The sequence below is a fragment of the Astatotilapia calliptera genome, chromosome 17 (assembly GCF_964374335.1).
Source record: "Astatotilapia calliptera chromosome 17, fAstCal68.1, whole genome shotgun sequence".
Classification (NCBI taxonomy): domain Eukaryota; kingdom Metazoa; phylum Chordata; class Actinopteri; order Cichliformes; family Cichlidae; genus Astatotilapia; species Astatotilapia calliptera.
Window position 1 is genome coordinate 9,314,808 of NC_137438.1, and position 24,513 is coordinate 9,339,320.

Below are 24,513 nucleotides of genomic sequence, written 5' to 3' on the forward strand. Positions count from 1 at the left end.
TTTACTACGTAGGACTTAATTTCATTTGTTTGAAGAAGAGATGTCTGCATAAGCATCAGTGTATATGATATAAATGTAAATCAGTGTTATTTTGGTTTGATGTTGATCACATGTAATGAACGCAGCTGTTTTTGAATCTTTCATTGCTGATATTGTGCCATATTTTTGTTAAGATTTTTGTTTCTAAAAGTCTTTCACTACATATGACTGTTATGTGTATGATTTATGGTGACCGGTTGTTTTGTTTTGTAAAGTAAAAATCCCTTGTTTTACCTGTGTAAAACAGGTATGTTCATCTCGGTACCTAACATGTTGTTACAAACATGGTTGCTTCTTCTCTTCTGTGAAGCTGTTGTCTACAAAACTAAGGTGTATTCTTCTGTATAGTGATGTTCCGACACTGTCCAGTGTGTTCCCTGTTAAAGACTTGTTCTTTTGACCAACATTTGCTTCTTTAACAAGTGTACTGGATGCTTAAAATGTCTACAGTAGAATAAAATGATTTAATGTTCACTAGCCTGTGCTTTTGTCCTTTTGATGTGTGTAGACGGTGCAGTAATGACAATCTGAAGTTTTTCTCATATTTATTATGAACTCAGTAATCACACTGACATATACCTGGAAAACATCCTCCACATCAATCATTTTCCTCCCAGTCTTCCTCTTGCTCAGCACTGTGGCTGTGCAGACTGGCCTCTGGATACCCACTGTCATCCAAATTGTAGTCATCTTCCTTTTCTTCCTGGTCTGAGAATCCCAATGAAGCGTCACAGTCACAAACACAGAAACATTCATGCAACGAACACAAGAACTGCAATGACAAGCTGCATGGTTAGCTGACGATGCATGTGAGCTGTGAAAGGGAAGTGAGCAAAGCACTCTGTGGTCAATGTGGCTAAAATGATTCTTGTGAGCAGTGAATACAAGTTGATGATCTCTGCTGCACAACCTCTTAGTACTGCATTTGTGTGGAAGGCTGCAATACCCTTCCACACAAATACACTTAATACTGTCACTGCTGACACTATTGAAGTTTTAGTCAGTATGAGTTATGCAAAGGGGTGGAGAACAGTTTCTGGCCATCCATAGGATTATTTCATCGAGGCTTGACATGTGTGTTCTGACTTAATCGAGTAAGTGCAAAAGTTTTGAGCCACCCTCCTTTCTCTATATTATGCTAGGAAGATGGGAAATCTGTAGAAACATACATGGAAATACGGTAAATACAGTTTGTGGACTTCTACTGAGCTTTAAAATCAATATTTGGCACCTTTATTCTTCAACTTGTGTTATCTTTGGCATTTTTCATAGATTTAACTACAGAAAATGAGAGGAGGGCATGTTTTTGTGACTGACTGCTAATAATAAAGTGCCTAGAGATACAAATTAATAACAATTTTTGTAATTAAATTTATTAACTTAAGTTTCTTTATCAAGCTGTCTTGTTGTGCCTTTTTATTAGACAACACTGGTTCATCCCTTGAGTTAGGTGCCTTTTTGATGCTTGAATGATTCACAGTTCAGAACTTGAATGAGTGGGGGGGAAAGGAGCCAATGTCCGAAGAATAACTTTGAAAGACCGTCAGAAAGCTTGGAGAACTATTCCTCAAGACCACTTTAAAAATGTAAAAGAAAGTCTGGCTCCTTGGAAGTAAAATATAAAGAAATAAGGTGTGGCTCTGGATTTTCACACAGTACGGTACATAACACGCATTTGCTTGAGACAGCAGATTCATTTACAGAGGGTTGTTTGTCAGCACAAGACCTGAGGCTCTATTTGTGCCACATCAACTTGAGCCTCCATTAGCCTTGCTAATTGTCTGATATGCACCAGTGCATATGAGACAGGTCAATGATGAAAAACATCAGATTTTAATTTTGGACTTAAGCCAGACTCTTTTACATTCATTATTATGCAGCACGAGATGATTAGAGTCAAACTTACATCAACGAATGAAGAAAATATTCATATTCACAGAAAGATTAACACAATCTAAAAACCACTTCAAACGTTTAGTGAAGCACAAAGAAAATGAATCAAACAATACCTTGTTCCCAGTGATTTATTAGCACAGCAGAGCTATCCTGGCTCAGTTTAATGTTCGGCTCATCCATCAGCAGATGTTTGAGATTACCAAGGCTTCCACTTAGCACACTGACTTTAGGACAGCAGGACCACAGCACATCCAGTGGTACAGCCACAATCCTATTAGTACACACAAAAAGGTCAATAAAGAAAAACTCATAAAATAAAACGCTGGGAGATGCTGCCTCTCCTTAATACCACATACTGGCATCCTCCTGAGGAAGCTCACCTGCATGATGTACAGGACCCCTGTTTTTCAGCACTGTCTGATGCACCACTCCATTCCATTAAATCTTTCATCTCCTCTGCACATGCTGTAGGTATACAGTTTGGTGCATTTTAAACAAACGTGTTTAAATAAGATGATAAAACAATGCTTTTCACCCTGTCTGCTTCATCTGACAGGAATTCCTCACCTCCTCCCTCAGTTTGACACAGTGCAACTGCATCACATATCCCGTCGGCCTGTTCCTCCATCCATCTATTCTTTAGTTTTTCTGCCCCGTACAGCACTTCACTCACCAGAACCCTGCGCAAGATGTTGTTGTCGCACAGGCTGGGGTAGTTTACTCTGTAAAGCTGACAGAGCAGAGGAAAAAGCACAGGTCAAAAGTCAAAGGAAGCAGGCAGCATCACAGAAACCTGTATGAAACAGAAACCTGGGGAAGCATATATTCAGGATAAAAGCTCTAATGCTGTTGATTAATACCACAAAGTTATTATTAGAGAGGTATAGAAATGTAATTTTTGCTTAATCACTATTAATCACGCTGGTGTTACAAGTATGTCCAGCTGTTTGCAATTTTAAGCAGCCACCAGCAGAGGGCGTTAAATACTGTCATTTCATACCAGTTTAAAAGCAATCTACTGCATCATCAAATATTGCTTTTACCTCTGGTTTGCTAGGTGTATTCAAATCACTGGAATGACTAATTAATAAAAACTGATGAGGAAGTAACTAATGTGCATTCATCAAATATTTTCACATGTACATTTTCATCAAAAATGCAAATAAAAAAAAGATCTATGTATCTATCCATCCATCCCTCCCTTCTGGCATGACCCAGAAAACACAGAGGATGTTTCAGTAGACAAATAAGTTAGAGGACAATGGGAGACAAGGCTTAAAAGACTTGACAGGACTGAAGACATGGGTTACAGCTGTTTCCTGTTTACCAGATGGCAGTATGAATCGATGATCACATAAATCAAAAAGACCAGCTGCAGCAGCTAATAATATTAATAGTGCATAATTCCAATAGTAGCAGCTCAGGAAATGCTAGTGAAAACACAAATACCACAGCACTATCACTAATGCTTTTTGTTTGTACTACAGAAATAATTAGCTTTTTCCATTTGTACTAATATTGAAATATACTTACCAATGTATATGGAAACAAATCCTCTGCATCGTTGACGAGCAACGTCTTGCAGCAATCTCTCCCCCAGAGCTGGTAAAACACACCGATCTGGGTACAGAACCCAACTGCCTCCTGTTGGCCCTGTGGGGCTTTTCCAACACCAGTGAACTCCACCTCATAGCCGTAGTCCAAACACACCTTCATAGCCCTGAGAAGGGATGCAGTTTAAATTTGTGTTGTATGCTCAGTAGGGGATAGGTTCCTACAGTGTTTCAGGATGAATTTATTTGCATGACTAAAAAAAAGTTAATGTACCAGGATCTAAACTCTGCTCTGGTCCATTCAAATTTGTGGTCGCTGTGCCTGTAACAGGACACTCCAGGCATGAAGATGTTGAACTCAGAGTTTGGGGTGCTGATGATGACCATCTTTGGGGTCATGTAACCAAATACCACCTCAGAGAAGAGCTCCACATCAGCAGGAGTGAGGTGCTCAATGCTGCACACACAGACAGATAGAAAACACAGTTACAAGAAGCAGCACAGAGTGACGAGCATAAAAGCAAAGAAAGAAAAAACATTTGTAATAATGAACAGAACGCAAAAGAGTGAGGAGAATGCAGCAGCTTACAGCTCTATACTGGTGACCAGATCAAATCCTTTGAAGCGGGCGTCTTTTTGGGTCACTGAGCCCTGGTACAGCTCAACGCACAGCTGATCGTAACTTGGCTCCAGGTAGTCAGTTGATATAGGAGCTAATCCATGCCTAAAGAAACATTCAAGCAGAGCCTGCACATTACTGTGCTGCCTGGTGCTTTCATCTTTATTGAAGACAATAATCAGAGCAAGACTTTAAGATCATTTTAAATTACTAACTTTCAACCAGTTTTTAAAGTTAAACTTAACTGGTCTCCCGTCTCAGAGGCGGGGGTTTTTTTTTGTTGTTTTTTTAATCATTCCAATCTTTATGACCGTCACTTGATTTGTTCTCACTGATGTCACACTGTTTTCCATTTCTGCTTTAATTAGTGTTTTTTAAATGTTCTGAGGTCCCAGAGGACTCAGTCAAAAGGAAGCAGATGGAAGCAGACAATGTCAGCGAATGCTGAATGTTGACTGGGCCAGAATAGAGAAGATTTTCTTATACAGGGAGTGCAGAATTATTAGGCAAATGAGTATTTTGTCCACATCATCCTCTCCATGCATGTTGTCTTACTCCAAGCTGTATAGGCTCGAAAGCCTACTACCAATTAAGCATATTAGGTGATGTGCATCTCTGTAATGAGAAGGGGTGTGGTCTAATGACATCAACACCCTATATCAGGTGTGCATAATTATTAGGCAACGTCCTTTCCTTTGGCAAAATGGGTCAAAAGAAGGACTTGACAGGCTCAGAAAAGTCAAAAATAGTGAGATATCTTGCAGAGGGATGCAGCAGTCTCAAAATTGCAAAGCTTCTGAAGCGTGATCATCGAACAATCAAGCGTTTCATTCAAAATAGTCAACAGGGTCACAAGAAGCGTGTGGAAAAACCAAGGCGCAAAATAACTGCCCATGAACTGAGAAAAGTCAAGCGTGCAGCTGCCAAGATGCCACTTGCCACCAGTTTGGCCATATTTCAGAGCTGCAACATCACTGGAGTGCCCAAAAGCACAAGGTGTGCAATACTCAGAGACATGGCCAAGGTAAGAAAGGCTGAAAGACGACCACCACTGAACAAGACACACAAGCTGAAACGTCAAGACTGGGCCAAGAAATATCTCAAGACTAGTTTTTCTAAGGTTTTATGGACTGATGAAATGAGAGTGAGTCTTGATGGGCCAGATGGATGGGCCCGTGGCTGGATTGGTAAAGGGCAGAGAGCTCCAGTCCGACGCCAGCAAGGTGGAGGTGGAGTACTGGTTTGGGCTGGTATCATCAAAGATGAGCTTGTGGGGCCTTTTTGGGTTGAGGATGGAGTCAAGCTCAACTCCCAGTCCTACTGCCAGTTTCTGGAAGACACCTTCAAGCAGTGGTACAGGAAGAAGTCTGCATCCTTCAAGAAAAACATGATTTTCATGCAGGACAATGCTCCATCACACGCGTCCAAGTACTCCACAGCGTGGCTGGCAAGAAAGGGTATAAAAGAAGAAAAACTAATGACATGGCCACCTTGTTCACCTGATCTGAACCCCATTGAGAACCTGTGGTCCATCATCAAATGTGAGATTTACGAGGAGGGAAAACAGTACACCTCTCTGAACAGTGTCTGGGAGGCTGTGATTGCTGCTGCACGCCTGAATCTGCGTAGAAGAAAGGCAGAGAAAGAAAAGGCTAAGCAGGACAATGATGCCTGGTTAACAAAACAACAGGAAACAGTTAAACCACTGGCCGAACAGGAGAAACAAAACATTCTCCAGGGCCTAAAGAGGAGGTTTAATGAGCTAAACTTTGAATATCAATCCCTCCCTTTTACTATCTCCCCTTCACAGCACAAAAAATACAATTACAAAATGTTTCTTGAAGAGGCAATGAGTCAAGTTGAAAAAGACATTGCCCTTTTTGAGGAACATAAATACATTTACGTAGGCAGGGAAGATGCATCTGACGAACAACAGTTACAGCGGACTCCACTGCCACCCATTAGACCGAAAAACACAAAGTTGACACCCGCTCCTCAAGTCACACAATCAACGAAAAAGGAAACTTTCTCGACCGACAACCTACCACCTTTTCGTAGGATGTGTGTTCCACCTATATCCAGAAGTGGAAAGCAACCGATTCCCACCCAATCAGTTATAATTCCACAACCTAGTCCTGTCCCTCTGCCACCTATTTGTAAAAAAGCTGAATCTACACCCCGACCACCTGTAAGACCTCCAATGAAACGAGGTGTAACACCCATCCTTCCACCCATTTCCACCAAAAAGCTGTAGTGCTGTACCGTTAGAGTAGTTTTTTAACTACCTAACCCCCAACCGGTCTTGACAGAAGCCGCACCATCTGAGCCTGGTTCTGTCGAAGGTTTCTTCTTTTTAAGACAAAGGAGTTTTTCCTTCCCACCGTCGCCCAGTGCTTGCTCAGATGGGATCATTTGATTGTTGGGGGTTTTCTTAAACATAAATTGGCCTATTGAAAAAATGTAGTGTTTCTTACTACATTTTATTTTCAATAGGCCAATTTATGTTCAAGGAAAAAAAAAATTACAGCAGAAAAGAAAGCATGGGAGACATCTGATGCATTTCATTGCTTTTTAAAAAATAATTTAGAATTAATCTGGAACAAATAAAAGAAAGTAAAACTAATCTTTTGTGGATTCTTTTCTTCAATAAGTAGTAGAATAGGCAGTTCTTTATACATAAAGCGTAGTGTTTTGTTAAAAAATAAAGTGGCACAGCGGCACTGTGGTAAAGGCCTGTGTTTTTACCATCAGCGTGACAGCACCGTGCCGCCTTTGCAGTTTTAAGGCCCAGGGAAACAAGCCTGCCAGCGCTCTGTAGCGGCTGTGACCGCTGCCGATAAGGAAAGGCTGCTCTTCATAGAGGACTCAAGCTCGGGGAAACCTTTTCTGGTTGACTCTGGCTCCCAGAAGAGCCTCTGGAACTCTTGTGTCGTCTTTACAATGGTATATTATTTAATCTCAAAAAAAACAAAATTAAAAAAAATTGGAGATTTCCCGTATCACATAACATGTGCAGGTACACTGGTACAGCACATGTGAGCGAAATTCTTATGTGTGTGCAACAGAGGTGTGCAAAATACAATAACATAAGAACAAGCAAAATATACGAATGGGTAAATCTGAGAATTATAAGAATAAATATATGTACAAATATAAGAGTGTATGTTAGGGCTGTTCGATATAACGATATATATCAAATGACGATATAAAAATGTCTATCGTTTCCTATTACGCTATCGTTTGTTTCGCGATGTCGTAAAATAAACTGTTTACAGCAGTATTTTTCATCGTTTTGACGGTCACCTTAGTGGCTATATTAATTTCTTAAAGTTCTCTCTTTCTCTTATATTTAATATAACCACACTATGGGCGGGCAAGTGCCTGTTTTTACGTGTTTTCGTTAGCAACAATGACGGTAAAACCATCGCGTGGTTCCGCTGTACGCTTGTTTGTTTTCCACGTAAACCTTTCACAATAAAGCTCAAGATCCTGTTGAGACTTTTCAAAACAAACTGAATCACATGAGAGAGTATGCAGAGTTTACAGATGAGAAGCAAACAAAGAGCCGTCAGACTCAAACTATATGTATACACCTGCCCGCCTTCGTAAACAACTAAATGCTATGTTGCCCTATCATTTTTTGATTGGTCCACATGGTATATTTTTTCACCAATAGGAAAGGCTGGGGGAGTTGGGAGGGGGACTGAGTGCTTTCTAGTGTTTTTCCTTATAAAAACCGTTTCTTCCCGCAGTAAATATAAACAACGATAGTATTCAGGAAGAAAACCTGCATATATTATACTGAACATAAAGTTGTTTGCAAAACTTGTGCATAATTTTTACAAATGTACAACTTCTATTCGCATTTCAAGTTATGAAAACAATTCCTTAAACATGTTTGTGGCTTTTACAGTAAAAATGACAAGTATTTTCTACTCGGATTTTGAATTTTTTTTGTCTGAATTTAGATCTATTGTGCAAATATAGTATAAATGAAAAATTAACTCAAATTTCAGATATTTGAGGTTGTGCCAAAAAAAAAAAAAAAAGATTTTTTTAAAGGTGAAATATAGAGGTAAAATCAAAAGTAGTCAAAAACGGCCAATTATACTCTGGACCCCAGAGGGTTACTAAATACATTTACATGTCTTGGTGACTGCAGCTGGAACCTTGGCAAAAAGTGTATGTGTGTGTGTGGAATGCTAGCTACCAGCATTCATAATATAATAGTTACAATAGCAACAGTAACCAGGGGGGTGGGGCTTAAATGACAGAACAAAGACAGGCTACCATGATGTCACATGCCAGGCCACCATGATGTCACATGCCAGGCCACCATGATGTCACATGCCAGGCCATAAAAATCTATAAATAGGGGTGCCTCGACACACAGTTGTAGAATTCCCTTGCAGGTGATTTTAAGCTAGCGATTGAATTGTGTTTTCAGATGAAAGCGCTTATAACCTTCTCCCAAAGGAGAGTACTCTTCCTCCACCCAAACCTAAAATGTATATTTCTAAATACAGGGAAGCAATTGTATTAGAAAATAAATATAAAAATGAACACAGGACCATGGTGCCAAGAACAGTTAAGGCCCCATCTCATCGCGAAATGTGCCCACAGAGGCCAGAAGGCGAAAAACCTGAACACACATTCAGGAAAAAACCAGAACACACAGGCATGAAGAAAGTCATGGCTCAACCTGCTTGTGTGGATACACGCAAAGGGGACAAGCAGCTCCTTGAGAAATCTGGACTTGTCCCCTTTTATTTACAGAAAAACGATTACAGAATCGTTCCAGGCTACCTGCGTAGAAGAAAGGCAGAGAAAGAAAAGGCTAAGCAGGACAATGATGCCTGGTTAACAAAACAACAGGAAACAGTTAAACCACTGGCCGAACAAGAGAAACAAAACATTCTCCAGGGCCTAAAGAGGAGGTTTAATGAGCTAAACTTTGAATATCAATCCCTCCCTTTTACTATCTCCCCTTCACAGCACAAAAAATACAATTACAAAATGTTTCTTGAAGAGGCAATGAGTCAAGTTGAAAAAGACATTGCCCTTTTTGAGGAACATAAATACATTTACGTAGGCAGGGAAGATGCATCTGACGAACAACAGTTACAGCGGACTCCACTGCCACCCATTAGACCGAAAAACACAAAGTTGACACCCGCTCCTCAAGTCACACAACCAACGAAAAAGGAAACTTTCTCGACCGACAACCTACCACCTTTTCGTAGGATGTGTGTTCCACCTATATCCAGAAGTGGAAAGCAACCTATTCCCACCCAACTAGGTATAATTCCACGACCTAGTCCTGTCCCTCTGCCACCTATTTGTAAAAAAGCTGAATCTACACCCCGACCACCTGTAAGACCTCCAATGAAACGAGGTGTAACACCCATCCTTCCACCCATTTCCACCAAAAAGCTGTAGTGCTGTACCGTTAGAGTAGTTTTTTAACTACCTTACCCCCAACCGGTCTTGACAGAAGCCGCACCATCTGAGCCTGGTTCTGTCGAAGGTTTCTTCTTTTTAAGACAAAGGAGTTTTTCCTTCCCACCGTCGCCCAGTGCTTGCTCAGATGGGATCATTTGATTGTTGGGGGTTTTCTTAAACATAAATTGGCCTATTGAAAAAATGTAGTGTTTCTTACTACATTTTATTTTCAATAGGCCAATTTATGTTCAAGGAAAAAAAAAATTACAGCAGAAAAGAAAGCATGGGAGACATCTGATGCATTTCATTGCTTTTTAAAAAATAATTTAGAATTAATCTGGAACAAATAAAAGAAAGTAAAACTAATCTTTTGTGGATTCTTTTCTTCAATAAGTAGTAGAATAGGCAGTTCTTTATACATAAAGCGTAGAGTTTTGTTAAAAAATAAAGTGGCACAGCGGCACTGTGGTAAAGGCCTGTGTTTTTACCATCAGCGTGACAGCACCGTGCCGCCTTTGCAGTTTTAAGGCCCAGGGAAACAAGCCTGCCAGCGCTCTGTAGCGGCTGTGACCGCTGCCGATAAGGAAAGGCTGCTCTTCATAGAGGACTCAAGCTCGGGGAAACGTTTTCTGGTCGACTCTGGCTCCCAGAAGAGCCTCTGGAACTCTTGTGTCGTCTTTACAATGGTATATTATTTAATCTCAAAAAAAATTAAAAAATTAAAAAAATTGGAGATTTCCCGTATCACATAACATGTGCAGGTACACTGGTACAACACATGTGAGTGAATTTCTTATGTGTGTGCAACAGAGGTGTGCAAAATACAATAAACCCCAGAGGGTTACTAAATACATTTACATGTCTTGGTGACTGCAGCTGGAACCTTGGCAAAAAGTGTATGTGTGTGTGTGGAATGCTAGCTACCAGAATCCATGGATGGCAGGCTTTTGAGTGTCCTTGCAAAGAAAGGTGGCTATATTGGTCGCTGATTTGTTTTTGTTTTGTTTTTGAATGTCAGAAATGTATATTTGTGAATGTGGAGATGTTATATTGGTTTCACTGGTAAAAATAAATAATTGAAATGGGTATATATTTGTTTTTTGTTAAGTTGCCTAATAATTGTGCACAGTAATAGTCACCTGCACACAGATATCCCCCTAAAATAGCTAAAACTAAAAACAAACTAAAAACTACTTCCACAAACATTCAGCTTTGATATTAATGAGTTTTTTGGGTTCATTGGGAACATGGTTGTTGTTCAATAATAACATTATTCCTCAAAAATACAACTTGCCTAATAATTCTGCACTCCCTGTACAAGTCGAGTTTTTATCATTTAAAAATGTTTAGCTTTTGTTTGGTTTTTATTAGTTTCAGTGTTAGTTTTACACTATGTACTTATCATTTTATTTAAGACAAATGCAAGAGGTGGGGATTTGTGAAAATCAGCAATGTTACGATATAACCAACAGGACTCTTTGAAAGCAGCTGACTCACAGGCCTGAAGACATCCAAAGCCTCAAAAACGTCGATCAAACCTTCATCTTGTAGTTTGTGATAACAAATTTTACCAAATTAAATACCCACTCTAAGGATATTTACTCTACAGAAATATTTTAGTGATCTCATAAAGTCGTTTCAGTCAATTTTTTTTGCAAAGGTCTAGGCTACGTCCACACGTACCCGGGTATTTTTGAAAACGCAGATTTTTCTATGCGTTTGCACCTTGCGTCCACACGTAAACAGCGTTTTCGGTCACTGAAAATGGAGATTTTTAAAAACTCCGGCCAGGGTGGATATTTTTGAAAACTCCGTTTTTGCATTTATGTGTGGACAAGAAAAACGGAGAAAATGCAGCGTCAAAGATGTGCGCCTTTTTGACGTCACAATGTGCGCCACGTTATTGTTTCGGTGAAATAGTCAAAGGAGCTTGCAAAGAAAAGCGTCTGGACTTCTTTAAGTTGCTTGAAGACGTTTCACCTCTCATCCGAGAAGCTTCTTCAGTTCTAAGGTCAAATGGTGGAGAGTCCCAGATATAAACCTAGTGGGAGTATCCCCCCACAGAGGGACAAAAGGACCCCCTGATGATCCTCTAATCGCCTGAGCCAAGGTGTGAAACTGGGCGTGGGTCCCAATCAGCCAGAGTTTCGGGTGTGTTCATAGTGAAACCTGGCCCCACCTTATCATGCGAATTCCTGAGGTCAGATGGCCCAGGATGTGAGTGGGCGTTAAGGCGTCTGGGAAGGGATCTCAAAACTGGATTATAGATGGCAGAGAGTTGGTGTCGTAAACCCCCGCCTCTGTTCAAAGATGGTCGCTCACAGTGGACATAGATGGCTTTCACTCCTCTTTCAAACCATCTGTCCTCTCTGTCCAAAATGTGAACATTGGCATCCTCGAAAGAGTGTCCTTTATCCTTAAGATGCAGATGGACTGCTGAGTCTAAGGTGGGGCCAGGTTTCACAATGAACACACCCGAAACTCTGGCTGATTGGGACCCACGCCCAGTTTCACACCTTGGCTCAGGCGATTAGAGGATCATCAGGGGGTCCTTTTGTCCCTCTGTGGGGGGTTACTCCCACTAGGTTTATATCTGGGACTCTCCACCATTTGACCTTAGAACTGAAGAAGCTTCTCGGATGAGAGGTGAAACGTCTTCAAGCAACTTAAAGAAGTCCAGACGCTTTTCTTCGCAAGCTCCTTTGACTACGATGACCTGGATGACTGAGAACCTTCACAGACGTTTCGGTGAAATGAATTTCTATAATACTGTTAATTGTACTCTCTGCAGTGGTTAAATGCTTACATATACACACAGTTACTGTCCCTCCACACATACGACTCGGTTCTGCTTCTATGCCCCATCCTTGTTTACCATTTCCCACCGAGGCTTCTAGACTTCTGATTGGCCAACATTTCTACACTGTTAGGAATATATCGCCACCTGTTGCTTTGGCATGTTCATAGCAGCGTTTTCCTTCATTTTTGAGTTTAAGTGTGGACGGGATTATTTTATAAAACGAAATGAAAAATCTCGACATAGCCTAGACAGACCTGTTGTCTCCGTTAACATGTTAAGAGGAATATATGTTGGTGCACTGATGCACAAGATTCGCCAAAGAATACACTTTAAATTACTTTAACCCCGCAGTCTAATCTTAACTCTCACCATTTGCGTGAACAGACATACATACATACATACATCCTTTTCTTGACTTTGGCACCGTTCACGTCCACTCCAACCAGAAGTTCAATTTCGTGGTGAAACTTGAGCATTTTGAGGAGGGTACACTCACCGCAGCCCAAGTCCACCACCTGGACAAAGGCACAGCGCAGACTCTCGGTTAAAGAAATTTAATAAGAAATTGTAAATACAGTGAACCCAAAGCGTTAAGAAAAGCCAAGGCAACGTAGTTTATTATGCACTATAGTAGCTAACTTAATTGGTTTGGTGAAAATGTTTGCTAACATAATTAGCTTTGGTGTAGTCAAACGTCGCTAAACGAAATTCTTGCTTTTAAGCTAAAGTTTTAAAAAATGTATTTTTCACGAAGACATTAGCGACCTTTTTAGGTTTGTTCCTCTTGACAAAATCGACGACAAATTGATGTCTCTGCTTGTGAAGCGGCGGACTGAACGTCAGATCCATCTTTGTCTCGTCTTAGAGTCCTGTAACCCCGCCCGCCGGCCACCAGAGGGCGCTGTTGTTATCGAGTCTGGAGCGTTTTTGGGGGGAGGGGAGGGTGAGCAAAGATGGTTCTGTTCTTACATTATTTAAAATATATCGGCAACACATGGCTTCAAAAGTGGTAGAGTTGTGGAAGTGCATCCAACTGGTCAAAATTTATTTTTTTTTATATTAAATTAATAATTGTTGGCTTTGGAAAAATCCCTTAAAGCTTAATCGAGGCTTCAGCAGGCTTGAGCATGTCTTTGAAAGTAAAATATATGACTTATTTTTAAATATTTTTGCTTCTACTCCACATAATATAAGCAAAGCAATTATGTAGTAATACAAATGTCCATTTTCCACCACAAATATATCCCGTATTGTGCAAAAGCCTTGAGCCAACCTGCATTTCTTTACATTTTGCTATGGAAAATAGAAAAAACATACACACATACATGCTAATACAGTCTAAGGCATAAATTGAGTTTGTACAAGTCTAACAAGCCAGAATGTCAATATTTGGATGGATATGACCACTTTTTTTCTGCCTGAACTCTCTTAGGCAGTCTTGTTTTGTGATTTCTATAAGCTGTTGTCATTAACAGTTCTCCAGGCTTCTCAAAGGAAATTCAAAGCTCTTCTTTGGCTGTTGACAACCTTTTGCAAAGCTCCAGTTAAATATATAACGATAAAAGGTTAAAAAGTACTGCAGGGTCGCATTGAGCCATAGCTAAGCAGAGCAGTGTGTGGTGGAACGGGTGGAGAACCAAATGGGTTGCAGAGTGAAGAAGAGTGTGGAGCACCTTATTAATCCGAGCAAATGAATTGCAAATGGGATTCCAACACCAGAAGGGGGCCCCAAAGAGCGCTTGAAATGTCACACAAACCAGTTTGATAAATGTATATTTTGTGTGTGTTAAACATATACCAATATTATAGGGGGGGCATGCCAGGCAGAGATAGATGTATTATCAAGAATTTTCAGTATTCAATGTAAAAATAAAAAATAAAAAAAAACTATCAGAGAGGTTAACATTTTATGGAAATATGAAAATAACCATGCTTCCATATGCCCATTAAAAACAAAACGATACTTAAATATCCAGTAAGAGACATACAGCATGTGTATAAAAAATATTTGTGTTATGGTGTATTCCTGTGTGAAAATGGATTGTGCTATGGACAATGGACTGCTGCATGGGCTGTACTGCAGAGGGTGCTTTTCTCTTACTGACTTGAGGTCTTGTGGACTTGCAAAATCCAAACAAGAAGACCATTTTATTTCTATCTCTCTCTTAAAACACTGCTTGCAGCATCACTCACTGCAGCCACGAAAACCCCTAAACACATATAGTGAATGCAACTTTCCCACAGAGACAAGAATTCGTAATACAGTGTTTGAATACTTTCAGGTAACATACTGTTGTTCATATGATAAAACTTGACTGTCCTTAATTATCAGTTAGTTCTGATCCGTCAGGATCACCTCAGACAACTGAGGTGTCACACAGTCCCAGTTTTACACTGAAATAATTTATTTAAACAGAAACTGTTTTATCACAGCATTCAGAACATTTCATTTTGAAAGTTTTGAAACCCAAAAATAGACTTGTGAGGTTTATTATGTGCTCATTGTGCTGTGGGGCTTTACATAATACACAGTGGTCTGTCCCTCTAGGCCAGTTTATCCAAATGACCAAAGCTTCATACAGTGGGGCAAAAAAGTATTTAGTCAGCCACCGATTGTGCAAGTTCCCCCACCTAAAATGATGACAGAGGTCAGTAATTTGCACCAGAGGTACACTTCAACTGTGAGAGACAGAATGTGAAAGAAAAATCCATGAATCCACATGGTAGGATTTGTAAAGAATTTATTCGTAAATTAGGGTGGAAAATAAGTATTTGGTCACCTCAAACAAGGAAAATCTCTGGCTCTCACAGACCTGTAACGTCTTCTGTAAGAAGCTTTTCTGTCCCCCACTCGTTACCTGTATGAATGGCACCTGTTTGAACTCATCATCTGTATAAAAGACACCTGTCCACAGCCTCAAACAGTCAGACTCCAAACTCCGCCATGGCCAAGACCAAAGAGCTTTCGAAGGACACCAGGAAAAGTATTGTAGACCTGCACCAGACTGGGAAGAGTGAATCTACAATAGGCAAGCAGCTTGGTGTGAAAAAATCAACTGTGGGAGCAATCATCAGAAAATGGAAGACATACAAGACCACTGATAATCTCCCTCCATCTGGGGCTCCACGCAAGATCTCATCCCGTGGGGTCAAAATGATCATGAGAACGGTGAGCAAAGATCCCAGAACCACACGGGGGGACCTGGTGAATGACCTGCAGAGAGCTGGGACCAAAGTAACAAAGGTCACCATCAGTAACACACTACAACGGCAGGGAATCAAATCCCGCAGTGCCAGACGTGTTCCGCTGCTGAAGCCAGTGCATGTCCAGGCCCGTCTGAAGTTTGCCAGAGAGCACATGGATGATACAGCAGAGGATTGGGAGAATGTCATGTGGTCAGATGAAACCAAAGTAGAACTTTTTGGTATAAACTCAACTCGTCGTGTTTGGAGGAAGAAGAATACTGAGTTGCATCCCAAGAACACCATACCTACTGTGAAGCATGGGGGTGGAAACATCATGCTATGGGGCTGTTTTTCTGCCAAGGGGACAGGACGACTGATCCGTGTTAAGGACAGAATGAATGGGGCCATGTATCGTGAGATTTTGAGCCAAAACCTCCTTCCATCAGTGAGAACTTTGAAGATGAAACGAGGCTGGGTCTTCCAACATGACAATGATCCAAAACACACCGCCCGGGCAACAAAGGAGTGGCTCCGTAAGAAGCATTTGAAAGTCCTGGAGTGGCCTAGCCAGTCTCCAGACCTCAACCCCATAGAAAATCTGTGGCGGGAGTTGAAAGTCCGTGTTGCTCGGCGACAGCCCCAAAACATCACTGCTCTCGAGAAGATCTGCATGGAGGAATGGGTCAAAATACCAGCTACTGTGTGTGCAAACCTGGTAAAGACCTATAGTAAACGTTTGACCTCTGTTATTGCCAACAACGGTTATGTTACAAAGTATTGAGTTGTATTTTTGTTATTGACCAAATACTTATTTTCCACCCTGATTTACGAATAAATTCTTTACAAATCCTACCATGTGGATTCATGGATTTTTTTTTTTCACATTCTGTCTCTCACAGTTGAAGTGTACCTCTGGTGCAAATTACTGACCTCTGTCATCATTTTAGGTGGGGGAACTTGCACAATCGGTGGCTGACTAAATACTTTTTTGCCCCACTGTATATACCAGATGCTGCCAGGCTTCAGTTGCATCATTTCCTTTCACAGTATATCACTGCGCTTTACCACATTTGGGAAATACGGAACAGCTGTGAGGCACATGAACAGGAATCATACATTGTCTTGATTTCCTTCCAGCACACTAGTAAGTTATGATAATAGTTGTGTTTGATGTTTAACGCACAAATGATAAAGCATGAACAAACTATAGATAATACTAGTGGTGCTGAGGTGGGCGGGACTGGTGCTGGCGGGGGGCCCAAATCAAATTCTACTTAAGGTCAAAATGACCCTCCTGGTTGTTCTAAGTGTTAAAGCTATCCATGTATCTGCCTGTCAGTGCATAAATCCCAGTGAAGACCTCTGATTTTGAGTATGAGAAAATACAGATTACTTCTGTAATTTGGATTAGCATTTTTTGAATAAATAGTGACATAATGTAATGTCTTCTGTTGTTTATCTGAAGTTGTTCTAAAATAATCTTCAGACTTGCACAGGCCCTGATATGTAAAGCTTCAGAGTTAAAAGATGGTGTGCTTTCCAAGTTGGAAAAAATGAAACTCCAGATTAGATTTGTTTTGTGTGTTTTCAACCTTTTTTTTATTCTTTAATTTCTGGGATTGTTCAAAAGCATCTGTCGGCGTGTTTACAATCTGAGAAGTCACATAGTACATCAAAAAGATCAGATACTGCATGGCTTTACAAATATAGCTTTATAAATTACCATTTTATTTGTTTACACTACATTTTTCATCAATCATGCAGAGAATCGAATAACCTACCCCAAAAATATAAGCATGTTTTTGATAAATACTGTATAATTTCAGCAGAGCTACATTTATGCAAATATACAAACTACTCCCACAGAAAATTCAGAAGCATTTAAATCTATAAGTGGTTGTTAGGTTTGATCATCATCTCTTTGTGACATTTAAGAAACATAATTTTATCATGACTTTGTATGTGTGATTACTTCCTTTTCACAATTATCTTCCTAAAGTATGTGTACGATCAAACCAGCATGAGTTGTGTTATGGATGCTACAAAGTGGCATATGATAGTATTTCTGTTTAGTCCAGTGTCTATTTAAGTGAATTTGTGTGTATGCGTGCATGTGTGTGTGTGTCACTAAGAGCCCACTAGAGCATCAGTGTTTCTGCACTTGGACTGGGAGTAGCTGCTTTGGTTGATGGCATTTTTGGCTGCCACCCTGACGCAGTAGGTGGTCTGGGGTTTGAGATCAGTCTCTGTGTAAGAGTCACCTTCCACTCTTCGAACTCTCGCCGGCTTGCTGGCTTTTCCCTTTATCTGCTCCTCCTCAATCATAAGTGTGTACTCGGTGGCACCCGTCACTGTCGTCCAACTCACATGCAAAGAAACTCCAGTTACTGTTAATGTCAGCACCTCTGGGATTTCAAGATCTAACGGAGACAGAGGGAAGTGAGTGACAGCTGATTGATTACATGAGCAACACTATCTTGATGCTGTTTTACACCAATACAAACAGACTAACCCTCTTCTAAACTGGCATAGAACTGAACAAATTCCAGGTCTCTTCTTCTGCGAGTTGTCACTGGACCTGAGGAAGATGCGGAAAGCACTCGTAAGAAAATGTCTCAAAGAGGGTTGTGTTAAATAGCAATATATAGAAAAAGAACCAACCACATTTAATTTTTAGTGGCATTATACAAAGTTATAAAGAATTACATAAAACACAAAGGAGTGTAGAAACATTTAAATCTGTTTTCCTAAGTTGCGTGCAGGCTGCAGACCACTGCTGTCTGTCTGACCTGTAATGTTTTGGCTGGGATTGCTCTCCCCTACAGCATTGCTAGCTGTCACTATAGTTGCATTAGGATCGAAGTCGGTTAGCTGGCAGGAAAGTTCGGTGGTGTTGCATAGTTTTACACGGGTTCCTCTCGATACGTTGTAGACCGTGTAACTGGTAGCAAACACTGAAGCATTCCAGAATAGGACAGCAGACTGCCTGTTGCCAGTGTACATCACACTCTGTGGAGCACACGGGGCTGGGAAGGAAACAGTGAAAATGCTGTTAACCGAAGGAAAGGGTAATGCTACAGTTAAAATTTTATCTATACTGTAATGTCAGGCTTTTGTTATTATTGCATTTGATGTATAAATCGCTATAACTTGAGGCTGACATTATGGTATAAGTTTAGTTTAATTCAAAATAAATCAGTTTAATTTAATTTATATAGCGCCAAGTCACAAATAATTGCCTCAAAGTGCATTATATTGTAAAGACCTTACAATAACACAGAAAACCCCCAACAATCAAACAATCCCCCTATGAACATGCACTTTGGCAACAGTGGGAAGGAAAAACTCCCTTTTAATAGGAAGAGACCTCCAGCAGAACCAGGGAACTGCAGCCATCTGCATTTGCATAAACATCCATGCAAAAACACATCCTGTTCCATTTAAAGTCTACAAATGAGAACAGAAAGTTACCTGTTAGTGCAGTAATGGGACTCGATGGCTTGCCGATACCAGCTGAGTTCTTGGCACGCACTGTGATGTTAAAAGCAGTGCTACAAGGCACTGGAAATTCAAAGTATGGCCTGGGTAGCCAATAAGAAGAGACAGTCATCAAGGCTTGTGGGTTGTTTTCAATCTGACCGCTGATTTCCGCCAAATAATCAACATCAGGACATGTAACTTTGCTCCATGATATCATGGCCCAGTATAACCTGTCTATCCTCTGCATACGGACATTCACACGAGAAGGAGGGCACGGGACTGAAGAAGAAGGAAGAAGCATTTTATCAATAACACTGCAAATTGACCATAAATGTAGGAGTAGAAACACATTAAACACTTTTTTCCCCCAAACTTGTAGTTAAATATAAATGTTTGACTTACCTGCTCCAGCCTGCAGAGGTGAGCTGAATGAGCTGTTGCAGATGCTGTTAGAGGCTGTCACAGAGAAATTGTAAACGCCACCGCACTCCAGCCCTTTGAAGGTGCAGGAGGGATTGCTGCTGTTACAGAACAGGGCGACTCCATTCGTGGATTGTGCAAAGCTAAAATACTCCACAGCACCCGTGCTTTTGTTCCACGACATGGCAGCCGAGTTGGTCTGACAGTCAATATCCACCGCGATATCAGAGGGCGCACAGGGCACTGATAGGAAGGAGAGAGAGGATTCCTGTTAGGGGAACGTAGCATGCAGCCCAATTTCTAAACGCAGTTTTTTAGAAATGTTGAATCTAAAAAACAGGATACCCTTTTCAGTAACACAAACTAATCAAAAGACTTGAAGAAGTAAAGCTCAATAAGATGACAGAAAATAACTGATCAGTTATTTGTACCTGTTTTAAAGGATGAACTGCTGGGATAGCTGGTACAGTTCTCCCCTCTGGCAGTGATGCTTAAATTGTACAGCTGACCACAGTGAAGATCAACCAAAGAGCAGTTGTTCACTGAGGTGTTGCAGGTTGCCACGTGTCCATCTCGAGTTGTGGCTATCAGCTGGTATGATGTGGGCACCAGAGAGTCCGCCCATCTCACTTTGGCCCCAGTGTCCTTGCACGATGGCACCACTGTTACATTGGCTGGGACGCAAGGTGCTAAAGAAGACAGAGTTATCTGATTCAAATCTCTGTGGGTGTTTGTACTGAAACTCTACTGTAGTTTAGCAGACAAATCTGGGAAGCTGAAGAATACCTGTTTGGATCTTCTTTGGAGGGCTTCTGAGGCTGCTGCACTTATCAGAGGAAGTTGCTACTATGACGCTGTAGTGCATGCCGCAGTGAACATTCTGGAGTACACATGAAGTGGAGGTACTGTTACAGGTAACAACAGAGTTGTCATCACCTTCAGCTGTGACCACATAGACTGGTGTCCCTGCAGTCACCTTCCATTCAACTAGGATGGTGTCACTGTTGCATTGGCTCATTGCACTGATGGATGTTAGAGTGCAAGGACCTACAGAAAATAATTCAAACCAATAATTAGAAAAAGGAAAAATCCTTTCCAATGTCTAATCTGTCACAAATGATAAAACAGCTGAAAACAAGCTGAAAAGATATAGATAGCAGGCCTCACCCAGAGATGTCAGGGGTCAAAATACTTTGCAGAAACCTCACAAAAACACACAAAACACCACACACTTAACAGAGAGGGATCCAGAGTGCAGAGATTCCTGCTAAATACCTGTCTCAAGCTCAAAGGTGGCATTGTCAATACTGCTGCAGTGCTTGTTGATAGCCTTGAGCTTAAAGGTGTAAAGTGTCCCACAGTTCAAATCCTGGACTTTACAGGGAGATGAGGTGGTAGTGCAGCTGGAGTTGTGACCATTGGCTGCTCGGGCCAGCACAAAGTAACTGGTTGCTCCCATCGAGTCGTCCCACGTCACCCAGGCACTGTTTGATATGCAGTCCAGACTACCCTTAATGTTCCTGGGTATGCATGGAGCTATTAAAGGTGAAAGGCAAAATAATGAGCAAGTTGCTCCAGAGGAGATCCACATTTAATTCAACATAAAAGAAAAAATGATGGAAAGCATATCTATTTCTAAACTTCCAGTAGCACCCACCGGTTAACATCCTGTGAAAAATCTGTGGCTTAAGCCGAAGATCAGGCAAAACATTAATGCGCATGGTAAATGTAATATATATATATTTAATCATCTACAGATGTTCACTGGCACCATAAGCTCAGCTTCTTATTTCAACATGTTGAACTGCAGTTATGCGCCGGGACTCCTCCCACTTCCCACATCTGGAAACTCTCTATAACACCATCTCTAAAGAAATGTTACATACATGGTTTGCTGGCTTTTGCACCTGATGGTGCAGCTGTTGTCATAATTCAGATCTTAAGCCTTGATTTTAAAGATGAAATAAACTAACAAATATTTATTATCGGATTGATATTTGCAGCTGTTTTGCTTTCCAGATTAATACACCGTCTCATATTTGGGGTCTTATTTATGGAACAAAGACATGAAGAAAGTGTATCACGTCTCCAGCACATCAGTACATTTTGTATTTATAAGAAAAGTTTACCTGAAGAAGACTCCACCACAGCGCTCGGTTTGCTCTGGCAACCATCTCTTATAGACAGCACAGTGATGTTGTAGCTCTGTCCACAGGGTAGATTATTTAGAGTGCAGCTATTTCCAGTAGAGTTACAGTAGAGTCTCGCCCCAGTGTTGCTCACTGCAGCCACGTGGAAGTACTGGGCATCAGGGTTGGGGGACCAGGACACAACCATGGAACCTGCTCCGCATTGTGCACCAACAACCACATTCTGTGGTGGACAAGGCGCTGAGGGTGGCAGAGACACAAGTTGTTTGAGTATTGTTAAACTACTCAGATAAATTATTAAGCCTGCCATCTGTATGTAGATTGTATAAAGTCACAAGCTGTTACACTGAGTTCATGTCTGAGCCTCCGCTGCTTTTGATACCTGTTCGTACGTAAGCTTTGTTGCCCTCCAAACTGGAACAGGACTCATCCTGGCTGAACATGCTAACATTGTAGGTCTGCCCACACTGCAGCTCACTCAGATCACAGAAGGTCATAGTGTTGTTACACTCAGCCCTGTAACGGCCATCTGCTGTAACACCCACTGCAGTATATAGGAGAGCTCCGCTGGCCCCCTCCCATGTCACTGCAGCAGAGTTTGAGTGGCATCGTAAAGAAGCTTTCACGCTGGTTGGCTTACATGGCACTGTGAAAGAAAAAGATGAATTAAGCATTGCTGAGGTATGAGGTATGATATGAGCAGTAAGACAACTGACATGTCAACAACATACAATCATTTTTTTCATCATTACTATCATTGGCTAAGCTTTAAAGACATCTTAAAACACAGATCACACACACACACAGTAGTTCCCACCTACCTGACTGCAGGCTGAGGTGGGCTCGGCTGTTATCACAGCGTCCATCCTGAGCTGTAACTGTCAGGTTGTAGAGCTGGCCACAGTGCATGTTGGGTAGCTTGCAACTGCTTTCAGTTGTGTCGCACTCTGACTTGTGACCATCAGGTCCAAAAGCCTGGACCTTGTAGATGGACACACCCTCCCCTTCTTCCCATGATATCACTCCTGTGTCATTCCTGCACACCATCTCAGCTCTTACTTTCTGAGGCACACATGGCACTAAAGACAAATGTGAATACAGAAGAATATTAATTGCACTCTAATATACTATATATTCATGATTTCTTTTTAAAAAATCCATCATATTTTGATAAATGAAATCTTCTAACCTGTGTTGATCTCCACAGCAGAGCTTTCAGTGCTGTTACATGTGTCATCTGAAGCAGTAACAGTGATCGAGTAGTTGAGGCCGCACAGCACGTCACCGAGCAGGCAGGTTGAGTCGTTGCTGTTGCAAACTGAAGCGTAGCCACCGCGGCCCTGGGCAACTACCGTGTAGGATAATGCTCCTTTACTTGGCTCCCAAGACACTGCCACAGCACCAGACTCACAAACAACCCCGGCCTCCACTAGGTGTGGTATGCAGGGCACTGCAAAAACACAGGGAAAGAACGATTAGTACAGATGCAATGATCACATACAGACCTTTTCAATGATAATAACTAGTAGTAACAACATCTGTGTGTAAATATTAGATTGTTTAAATATACTACTGAACAATCACAAAAACATTATGTATTTTTATTTTCCTATTTAAGAAAATTATGGACTTAGCATGTCGTAACTGGCTGTCAGACATGAACATTCCCTATTGTACCTGCTTGCATCTGCTGTGTGTCACTCTTTGACACATTGCACACATCATTAACAGCAATCACGCTGATGTTGTAGGTGAAGCCACATAAGAGGTCTGCGAGGATGCAGGACTGTGACATTGTCTCGCAACTCGTTTCATCTTCTTCCACGCCGGCGGCTTGGACAATGTAGTAGTCCGCCCCTCTGCTGGCCTGCCATTCCACCACAGCTGTGTTAGTAGAGCAATCCAGTACATGCACAACATCCTCGGGAGGACAAGGCACTGGTGGTTGAAGGACAAAGTGAAATAGCTCAATGAGGAGGTAGTAAGTGTAATGATAGTGGCTAGCTGCAACCCTAGCTCCATTTCTAGGTGCTTACACTTCTGACTCAGATAACATAACAGCTCCTTAAGCTTCATCAAGGCTTTTATACCTAAAAACCTAATAATTTTATAATGGAAAACTTAATAACATCTTCAGGTCCCTAAAAAATGACATGTAGTTTGCACTAGTAAGCGACCCAACTAAACTCCCGCAATACTGAGTTTTGCATTTGTTTATGCCCCCCTAGAAGTTGAAATATGCCAAAAAAATATGTTTTCCGCCAGTTTGAAATTACTGTGAAACTACCAAATAAGTGGTACACTACAGAAAATCATTGCCTCACAATTTTAACTTATTTTTATTGCATTTTTACCTGATTCCACCTGGAGTGTGGAGCTGGGAGGGCTGCTGCACTCATAATTTGAGGCCACAGTGATCACGTCATAGATCTGACCACACTGTAAGCCTGGCAGCTCACAGTTGGTGATGTTGGAGCTGCAGGTGGAAACATGGCCACTGGATGAGTGTGCTGTTGCATTGTAATACAAGGCACCCTCAGCGTAGGCCCAGTCCAAGAGGGCTGAGTTGGTGAAGCAGTCCAGAATCACTGTGCCAATGTTGGGTGTGCAGGGAACTGACAAAAGAAGGGAGTAACACTTTGAGTACTTGCACATGCTAAGAGCAATAAATCTATGACACACTGACATCATGAACATCACACAGTCCAAAGGAGATTCATTTAAAATCTCACTGTTTTACCTGAATGGAAAGTTATAGCTGGGCTGGGCAGACTTGAGCAGGTTTCATCCTCTGCCACCACCTGGACAGAATAATCATGTCCGCACATCAGATTGGTCAAAGTGCACCTTGGGCCTGCAGTCTGGCAGATGGACATGGACCCCACTGTGCTCTGTGCTGTCACTTTGTAAGAAAGAGCCCCATTGCTA

General features: G+C 41.3%; 2 protein-coding genes across 4 annotated transcripts; both read right to left on the reverse strand.

Annotated features, from left to right (window-relative positions):
• Positions 1 to 571: 571 nt before the first annotated feature.
• Positions 572 to 13,272, reverse strand: henmt1 (HEN methyltransferase 1). 3 transcript variants are annotated; one of them, XM_026147053.2, is made up of 9 exons: positions 13,115 to 13,272; positions 12,752 to 12,864; positions 4,078 to 4,212; positions 3,763 to 3,945; positions 3,469 to 3,655; positions 2,503 to 2,665; positions 2,316 to 2,400; positions 2,049 to 2,206; positions 572 to 747 (listed from the first exon to the last, which is right to left on the reverse strand). In XM_026147053.2, exons 1-9 carry the CDS (start codon positions 13,196 to 13,198, stop codon positions 638 to 640), a joined length of 1,218 nt encoding a protein of 405 aa, XP_026002838.2. In that variant the 5' UTR covers positions 13,199 to 13,272; the 3' UTR covers positions 572 to 637. The 3 variants fall into 3 exon arrangements, with proteins under 3 accessions (XP_026002838.2, XP_080147570.1, XP_080147569.1); XM_080291444.1 differs by having other exon boundaries at positions 572 to 738; positions 12,719 to 12,864; XM_080291443.1 differs by having other exon boundaries at positions 12,719 to 12,864.
• A 3,834-nt stretch (positions 13,273 to 17,106) lies between these two features.
• On the reverse strand, positions 17,107 to 24,240 carry fndc7b (fibronectin type III domain containing 7b). The gene is made up of 14 exons (XM_026147740.2): positions 23,940 to 24,240; positions 23,263 to 23,523; positions 22,775 to 23,035; positions 22,407 to 22,664; positions 21,968 to 22,231; positions 21,565 to 21,825; positions 20,711 to 20,971; positions 20,222 to 20,482; positions 19,867 to 20,124; positions 19,418 to 19,678; positions 19,007 to 19,294; positions 18,325 to 18,561; positions 18,048 to 18,113; positions 17,107 to 17,955 (listed from the first exon to the last, which is right to left on the reverse strand). Exons 1-14 carry the CDS (start codon positions 24,238 to 24,240, stop codon positions 17,663 to 17,665), a joined length of 3,531 nt encoding a protein of 1,176 aa, XP_026003525.2. The 3' UTR covers positions 17,107 to 17,662.
• Positions 24,241 to 24,513: the final 273 nt, after the last annotated feature.

Bases quoted from the DNA above. Each gene is read 5' to 3' on its own strand.
- henmt1 (XM_080291443.1), bottom strand. From the start codon at position 13,198: ATGGATCTGACGTTCAGTCCGCCGCTTCACAAGCAGAGACATCAATTT. The intron at 3,946-4,077 runs GTAAGCTGCTGC...CTGTGTGTGCAG, and splicing joins CTGGTCACCAGTATAGAGCT to CATTGAGCACCTCACTCCTG. The intron at 2,666-3,468 runs GTAAGTATATTT...CTGCTCTGTCAG, and splicing joins ATTTGTTTCCATATACATTG to CTTTACAGAGTAAACTACCC.
- fndc7b (XM_026147740.2), bottom strand. From the start codon at position 24,240: ATGTGCAAGTACTCAAAGTGTTACTCCCTTCTTTTGTCAGTTCCCTGC. The intron at 23,036-23,262 runs GTACAATAGGGA...GTGTTTTTGCAG, and splicing joins CACACAGCAGATGCAAGCAG to TGCCCTGCATACCACACCTA. The intron at 21,826-21,967 runs GTATCAAAAGCA...TGCCACCCTCAG, and splicing joins CAAAGCTTACGTACGAACAG to CGCCTTGTCCACCACAGAAT.